Here is a 9,205-nt window from a genome sequence, read left to right as displayed (position 1 = left end):
TTTTTAATCTGTAAAAGTACTTCTAGAAATTATTTTATGAGTAAGAAACACTGGGGGAAATTGAGACATCATTTTCCCCCGTAAAAAATTTTTTTAATTTCAGTAAAGTCTGAGTAACAGGAACATCAAAAGACTAGAACAGGAATGGATTTTGCCTTCATGCTAGTGAAGTAAGAATGAGTTTATGGTAAGAAAAATGCTGCACCTTTCTGAAGATGTGCTTTGAACTCATTGTTACGATCACTCTTCAGGAAAGTCAATGCGGCCATACCCAAATGTAAATCTGCTTCCTCATTTCTTTGGTGCTGGTGAATGTACTTACTAACTACAGATCCACAAAACAGGATGCACGTTTGCTACCTGTACCTCAGCAGCACCCTCTCCCTGAAATTGCTTGCAGAAGGTCTAGCTAGTGAGTACCAGACAGACAATCCAAAACCACTGTCTGCATTAAGCTCATACTCCTGTGGGGTATTGTTTGCAAGGGTGTTGTCTGGCCAACTCAGAATATCGCATGCTGCAGTTGCATTGCAGTCCTTCCTCCCTGCGCTGAAGAAAAGATTTCACCCATCTGTGGCAAAGCAATGGGTCTTTTCTGTCAGACTACACTCTCTGGAGGAGTATGGGATCTCTTCCCACAGATCTGTGGCATCTGTTCATCCAGGACTCTGCACTGTGAAGCTATGCTGTTCTTATTCTACAGGTACTTCCTTCGGTTAAGCTTTTGCCTATAACTTGATTTGTTCTTTCTTATGTGCAGAAAATGTGGCCTGAGTCAAATGAACTGCTGAATAGAATGCAATCCCTTCAAATAGATGCTGTAGCAGAAGAGCCCAGTAATGGTCAAGGAGGTCAGTCACTTACTAGCACACCATTATTCTGTATATTCTGCCAAAGAAAAAGTTGTGTACGTGCACAAAGTAAGTAATCTCTACCGTTAAGGGGTTATGAAGAGACTCAATTATTCACCACTTCAGAGAGAATTGTAATCACTGAAAGCATTACATTTGCTCCCAGAAGTTGTACTTCCTGTTTTGGTTTTTCTAAGTCTACAGTTTGAACCTATTTCATTTTGCACTCCTCTGCTTTCCCCTCCCATGACAAAAATTTTGTTCAGTTTTTCAAAGGTCACTTTGATAATTACTGTTCATACTTGATCTTTTCGTCGTGCCCACTGCTTGGTCTGTAGGCTTTAGTTTCGTGAACTCTCCTTTTTTTCTACTCCAGCCTTTCTTATGAATGTGTTGAATACAACCAGGACACATAATTATAACGTTTCTTTGTTTATGGAATCTATTGATGATCACTACAGACTAATTTTCTCCCTTTTTCTCATATTTTCTAACAAGTCTTGGATGAGTGGCCCGTTTCCTGGTTTTATAAAGCTGTCTAATGATACTGTTACACATGATGACACAGTTACAGTTTTGTAGTAGTGTATCTGGGATTCTTTTACCAAAGTTTCATAGTGGAAAAGGATACAAATACAAAATACAATACAAAATGCAACACTGATTTACAAGCAACATTGTCAAATTCAGTAGAAATAAAACACTGCTGAGTTTATTCACAGCATTTGAAAGGCGTTATTAAATGGAATAATGTTAAACCATAACACGCAGCCAATAGATCTTCCCCGAAGCTAGGTTTGCCGTAACTTTTCTTTGGCAGAACCGATGAACTGCGTATGATTACATTTCCCTAGCAGAAGTGGTCGTGTATGACTGCAGCTGATAACAGATGATCTTGAGCTTTGAGCGCAAAAGGCTTTACTGGGAATCTTCTCTGCGGAAAGTTACTATCTATCGTGACAGCCTGTCAGCCAAAGTCAGGGTTTTTTCTCCAGCCAATGGGCATTACTCAGGCAGTGGTAGTGAAAGGTATCCCCAGGATCTCTGTTCATACATCTCAGGCTTGCCCTGGAGAATGGATGCCATGTAAGTTTTTGCTAATACTAAATTGCTGTAACTGCCACTTTTGTTGAGATTGTTTCTGTATTATATTATTCCTCCCACTCCCCCTTCAGCAGCGGTAACAAAAGAAGCAGAGCAAGTTAGACCAAAGGTGTACTGATATACACCCATCAAAAGGAACTACTTTTGGTCCTCACTAGTACGGACTGAATTAATGGAATTTGAAAAAAAACCCAAACAAACCCAACCCCCCCCCAGTTCAATGGCATTATCTGAGCTAAACAGAAGCATGTACATATACTTTATTCCAATTTTACCATGATCTGGGAGAGTCCCTTACTTTAGGCAGTGTACAATATTTTCAAGACAACTGTGAAGCTTTTAGAACATCTCAAGAAAGCCATCATAGTCCTGCCCTTAAATACAAGAAGTAGTAACAAGCAGATTTTTACATTCCTGTTTAGTCTTGGAATGCTGCAGCATGATCCAGATCATAACTCAATCTAGTTCAAGACTGAAGTAGAACGTCCTTTGATAGTGAGAATTTGATAGTTTGAAAGGTGTAGATGACAGACTATTTTCTCTGGTAGGCATTACTGTACTACTGTATTCTTTAGGACTATGAAGAATAAACTAGACAAGAAGGGTTCATCATGAAATACCCAGACATGATATTTTACATAATCATTTGCAAGCATGACTTCAACGACATACTATTTATATGGTATGAAGTAACATCTATTACAGTGGTGTTATTTTCCATCCTGTTACACTCCAGTTTTGCACTGACTGAACAATTCCATTTAATGCCAATGGTGTGTCTCCAAACAGGAGACACAAATCAGGCTTTAAAAATGCCTCCAGGAAAACCAGTTTCAGGGGTTGAGAAATTGATGTCAATAAGCAGAGTACGCAGTGAATTCTGACACCACTTGACTGAGATTTTGACACTGATAGCTTAAACAAGCCTGTACTTCTTAGATATAAATCTGTAATACTTCTCAGTGAAGGCACTCTATAAAATAAAGCACGCCTTATGTTGGAAGTAGTGTTATATCTTCATCTTTTATATGTTAGCATAGTATTTTTGAAAGGTGGATTAATCGATTCTAGTGTCATTGCAACAAGTTATATACTTGCATTTGGATGCATTTCAAATATTTAATTTTGCTCCCTTTCAGATCAGCCTAATTCTCTACACAGTTCTCAAGGTCCCATGACCAGTCAGGTTAATGAATCCCTGTTTGCTGCCTCCCCTGAGAACCAACCTGTTGAGAGTGGTGAGACCTCATTTACATTTGGTGATGATCTAGACAGAAAACTTCAGCGTGAATACAACTACCATGTATTTGGGAGCCGGATGGATAAAGCAGTTCCACCTGTAATATACACCCCGGAAAAGAAAGAGGAAGAAAGGAGGCGAAGAGTTTCCTATGATCCATTTGCAAAGTCATCTTCTACTCCTCAACGGAATGAACTGTATCCAAGAGCTGAAAAAACAGGATCAAACACTAATCCATATTTTTGGCCACATACAGCTGCAGCAGCACCAAAATGGGGAAATGTAAATAATTTTTATGGGCCAAACCCTACCAGTCTTCTAACTGGAAACACAGAGGGTCCCTATGGATTGCATTCAGCTGGTACCTTTAGCCTGACTAAACCTCCTGTGCCTGAATCTGGCCAAACCTTGCAGTCGCAGAGCAATGTGAACTGGAATGCAGGCACGGACACAGGTGAGATTCCTCTTCTCCCAACTCTTGGGTTTCTGAAGACACACTTGTTCTCTAAGCATGAAGTGGCCAAGAGTGTTTTGTAGTTTATGTAACAACAACCTGCTTATTGCTAGCAGTTGATCTGTGATATAGCAAAAGTGAATTTATTTCATGAAGGTAATTCAGGTCACCAAAACACTCTAGCTCTTAGTTCATTATGCAGCTTTCACCCATTTTGAAGCTATTAACTTCAAGTGAACTGTTTCTAAAGCATCGGTGTAATAGAGGAGCATTAGATCCAATGCCTAACTCTTTAGCTACCAACCCAGTAATAGCAGACAGCAGATCCTGCTGCGGCAGCCACCAAACCCAAGAGCTGCTACCAGTCATTCTAGGAAAGTGAAGGAGATCTTCTGAGTCTCAAAAATGTAAGTGTTCATATCATAGCTTCTGCTTGTGCAACATTTGTAGCATTTCAGAAAATGGATGGGGTTTGGCTTGATTTGGAGCAGGGTAAGAGACTCCTGAACTCAGGGAGACAACAAGGAGCTAAGGCTCATTATTGGTTTCTCCAGAGAGCTCTGTCTTGTACTGACAGGGAGCTTCTGTTGGTATTTGCCAGTGAGCTGTAGAAAGGTATGGAGACAGAGGAGGGAGAGAACACTGAGCGTGGGCAAAGAGTATTAAAAAAAAAATGGTAAGAGGCCTGTAAGATGTAAATTCCAGGAACTAGAGATGGCATGAGGTACGATAGCCTGCTCCTACTAAATATTGGATATTTTTAGCCTGGCATTTTAGCATTAGCATTCTTTTCATCTTGCAAGAAAACCGAGAGTGCCTAGCTATTTACAGGCAGAATGCCACAAACGTGTTATTCTGTTAAATTATTTATGCAGAGGCTGTAATTAGTTATTTATGGGAGTTTATTTACCGAAATGAACCTGAGAGCTGTCAGGCCAGAAGGCAGGGTTTAGAACTGAAATATCACTAATAAAGTAAAATCTTCTGTTTGAAAGAAGAAAACAGTTATTATAGGGAGGCTGCATGCAGCAGTGTGGCAGGTACCAGACTGAGAAGCAGATGAGCTGCATTGCAGCTCTTCCATTGACTCATTGAGTGACTATAACCCTGTCACTCATGCTACCCCATTATGAGTTGCAGAGCTCATCTGGGAGCATTAAAATTGACAATTACTGCCCTGGGCTGGAATTTACATCTCTGCTGGACATTACTGCCACCAGCAGAAGGTGCAGTGGTGTCCCTTGCCTTTGCTAGAGCAACCCACATGCCAGTACAAACCACAATCAGTCGCAGCAGCAGCGTGCTGCAGAGTCCAGTATTTGTCAATTTGAATACCTGATCTGAGGCAGCTCAGTCCCAAACTACGCTATGATCCCGCAGTGCTGTCTGCTAACCAGGTATTCATATCCCCGCTGGAAGCCCATTGCCCTCACTGGGATTCAGTGGTGGTTAAGGCTGTTAGTCACTGAGCAAAACCACAATAAGGTCACTGCTTTAACTAGAGTTCTTCAAGGAGATACAATCCTGTTAATTAAAAAGCTTCTAATATCTTTGTATTTAAGAGCGCAACTATGTAATTTTTAAGTACATTCGCTTTATTATTTGCATAATGCTTTTGGCATTTTTTTGTTTTCCTCCTTCTTCTAGGTAACAAGGACTCCACTTCTTTCACAAGGGGAACTTTTACATATTATCCTACTACACCGAGAATAAGCACAGGTAAGTCCTGTAGCCTTCATCTGTCCTGGTACCCAACAGGTTATGCATTGTATCCGGATCAGTGTAACAGAAAACTTGAGGAACTTGAAATAATTTGTTACTGCTTAATACCTCTAACCATAGCTGTAAGTGTCAGTACCAGTATGTAAAACTAATTCCTGTCTCTAGGAGGACCTGTACACGCCTCCTTTAAATGTGTATTTGATGGCTCAAGGACAACATCATCTTTTATGCAAAAGAGTTTTTCAAAAGTGAAGGCACGTAAGATCTCCTGTACACCTAAACCAGTCAGTTTCTTACAGTAAACATCAAGTTGCTGTGACTCTACCCAGCTCCTGAGCACGCATGCATTTGGGGATGCCTGTCCTGTCTTGCTCTGGGTTTTTAATACCAATCTCTAGCTTCCAGCTTTGTGCTGATCAGCCTTCCTTGGGCACAGGTCTCTACAGTTCAACTAATTGTCTTAAACTCTTGTCTGAAATTCTGTCCTGTTCTTCAGGAGCTGTTAATATATGCCCCTTTCAAATTGTGTTGCTTGGAGCACCCTGGGCATTTGATAATTAACCCCTTCAAGGCTTGTCCAGTTTGCAAGTGGTTTACGTTTACAAAGAAAACTTGGAACAGCAGGTTTCTGTCACCTTGACTGTGTGCCCTGTAGAGTCTATAAAAGATGATAACCCAAATGTGACAAGCAAGCAAAGTGTAGACGCTTGGGAAATGAGATTTTTAAGCACAGTAACTTTAACTGTTAATATTCACAAAGCATTTGTACATGTTTTCGTATCTTGTGCTGGATTCATTTTGTTACCAGATAAGAAAATACCAAACATAGGAGATTTCTTCATTTTTTTAGCTAACTTGTTTCCTGAGTCCTTCACGTCAATAAAAGGAAAGGATACAGGAATCATAATATTTTGAGGCACGATAAAATGCATTCCTTTTGTGCAACTTCTAGAAATTAATCATGCATACATATAAGTATTTCTGACTAGCAGTTTCCAGTTTACAAATACTAGATGCATATAGTCAGTTTTTCATATGTGACTGTAGATTTCACCACTTCACATTGCAAGTGTGTAACAAGGACGTTCGTGCATCTAACCATCACTTTGGGTGATTAAATACAGAGCTTGGTCTATCATCTTAAGTATCTGTACTTCAGCTTTAGACCCAGGTTGTAATCTTCACCATTTAAACTAGAGTTAGAATGTTTAAGGGATGATTATCCAAACAGAGTTCAGAAAACATGGTCAAGACACTAGAAAACTGACATCACCTAAGGTGACTAGAATAGTCACTTGGTTTCACGTTATGTGTGGCAATCAATCAGACAACCGTAAGCAGAAAACATCAAATTAAGTTTTTAATTAATCACATACAAGTAAACCAGATGCAAGCTCCCAGAGGTGCTTGCAATCAGGGTGTGCAGTCACTGTATATACATGTTGACTTTTATTCTGAGGATTCAGGCCTTAAAATAAAGGAGCAGGGTTTTTTGGTTGAGTACCTCAGAAAACATCTACTCTTGCCTTAGAACCAAAAGTACAGAACAGATTAAAAAAAGTGAAAAAAAAATTAAAAAAGAGAATTGTTGAACCAAATTCTGAGCAAGTTGCGCACTGTGATTCCCTGTGAAAACAGATACAGCTGAAGAATATACTCCTAGACAGCAGGGATGAAATACATTGTGAAACAGAGAGATGCCATCAAGACTGCACAGGATAACATGGAGTATGGAAACTTTATGAGCAACTAAAAATTATTTTCTGTAGTCACACAGAACTTTGAAGTCATAACTGTAAACCTGAACTTACGTCTGTAAAACATAAAGCTGAGAGGCAGAAGTAAGGCTTTAAGATTTAAACAAAAAGTACTTTCAAGTAAAGACTGACCTCTTGAAGCTGTTAGCCAACAAAAAGCAAGGCTGCTACCACACATTCCTAAAGAGCAGGGAACACATTTTACGGTCTCAAACTGCTGCCACGTAAGGCTTGGTTATGGCACTTTGTCACAGAATGGGATAGGAGGGGCTTTCACTGAACTACATTTTTGTCACACTGCATAATGAAAATATGCTCACAGCTGCCAGCAAATGGCCATTTTTTATATTAAATGCAATAAAAACATTTAATCACTTCCCAGATTAGCAGAACTTTCGTACTCCTTGTGTTGCTTCTTGACATTTTGAACCATAAGCAGCTGCTTATAAAATTGAATTAATTCCCTTATACAGAAGATTCAATCAAGTACAACATAAGTAACAGTTCTGGAATTCAAATTGGATCCTACAATAACATGAAGATTGAAGAGCAGAATCAACACATCAGCACTTCTCCTGTTGCTACAGAAGCAACTTACATGTATTACAAAGCAATGGGTATATTTGGTAAGAGTTTATCTTCCAGTCTTCCTAGTTTTGATGTATCCTCCCAGTCTATTTATCTGACAATCCTTTGGTTTGCAATGTATGAAAGCAGTAGAGCTTTCTCCCTCCAATACTTGAGAAATAACTGTTTGGGTCCTTTTCTACTGTCTGCTTAGGAGCGTATAACAAGTAAAGGTTTGTGCTAATACTGTCCTGTAATACTGTGCACCTCATTTATCCTGTAGTTTCATGACCTCTTACGAGACACCATATACAGATATAGATGTGTACGCATCAAGAGCAAGATGGCTAGCAACAGTGAAACTGGTAGAAGCAAGGTTAGGATTGGTGATCCTCACCTGACTTACAGTATAAATTGTAGAATATCCTGAGCTGGAAGGGACCCATAAGGATCATCAAGTCCAGCACCTGACACCACACAAGAAAACCTAAAAGTTAAACATAGATATATCTAAGAGCATTGTTCAAATGCTTCTTGAACACTGACAGGCTTGGGGCCATGACCACTTAATTCAGGTAGAAATTACAAGATTTTGAAATGTAATTTATTTTCTTTGGTCAATACTGGATTAAACTATCCCTGTGTATTCTTAAGTAAACAAATTGATTATGTCCTAGAGTATAAAACATCATATAGATAGCAGTCAGCTAAGAACTTGAGGAAGGAGCTTTGGAATTTTGCAGATGTTTAAGTGAAAAACTACGATAGCCTCAGAGATGAAAAAGCAAGTCCAGCAACTGACCTGTGAATACATGTGTTCCAACTGGGAGTTTCTTTCCTGGCATCTTTGGGTACTACTGCCTCCATGAAACCCACTTCTGACTGTATCACTCACATTCTGTCTCCAGACAGTACCAATAAATAGTTGGGGCAGGACAGGTGAGATAGCGAAAGGAGCAAAAGAAATGTTAAACAATGCCGTTTTCTTATGCTCCCTTTCTTTTTACAGACAGTACTACTGTCCTGACCGAGAAACATCTGAATCTGGTGAGAGAGAAGTTGGCTAAGCAGTGGAAGCACTGTGCTCGTAAACTGGGCTTCTGTGATCCCGAGATTGACGAAATTGACCACGACTTTGAACGAGATGGACTAAAAGAAAAAGTTCACCAAATGCTGCTGAAGTGGGTAATGAGGGAGGGCTCCAAAGGCGCTACAGTTGGAAAGATGGCCAAAGCCCTCTTCGGCTGCCAAAGACTGGACATCCTTAGTAGTTTGATGCAAATCAATGAGGAATAAGTTTATTGCGAACTGGGGTAAAATGAGGGTATTTTTTCCTGAAGACTTTCCAATAACAGTAATTCTAAACAGACTTTATGGAGCTCTCCTTTTTGCACAGACTTTCTGGAACACATTTTTTCTGCCAAGCAGTTTTCAGTGGATAACTCCAGTAAATTGGAAAGTTTGTCAAGATAGTTGCTCTTCCAGAGGATAAAAGAAAATAAGCATCTTC

General features: G+C 39.7%; 1 protein-coding gene across 1 annotated transcript; it reads left to right on the top strand.

The window, feature by feature from the left end:
• Positions 1–760: 760 nt before the first annotated feature.
• LOC104492700 (receptor-interacting serine/threonine-protein kinase 1-like) lies at positions 761–8,991 on the top strand (the record flags this gene model as incomplete). Its single annotated transcript, XM_010135287.1, has 5 exons — positions 761–851; positions 3,095–3,649; positions 5,297–5,368; positions 7,602–7,754; positions 8,705–8,991. Coding segments are annotated over 5 exons (1,158 nt in total), but the record flags the coding sequence as incomplete, so codon positions are not given.
• Positions 8,992–9,205: the final 214 nt, after the last annotated feature.

Source organism: Buceros rhinoceros, unplaced genomic scaffold (genome assembly GCF_000710305.1).
Source record: "Buceros rhinoceros silvestris isolate BGI_N320 unplaced genomic scaffold, ASM71030v1 scaffold42034, whole genome shotgun sequence".
Lineage (NCBI taxonomy): Eukaryota > Metazoa > Chordata > Aves > Bucerotiformes > Bucerotidae > Buceros > Buceros rhinoceros.
Note: the sequence above shows the minus strand (reverse complement) of the source record. Positions and strands in the feature narration are given on the sequence as shown.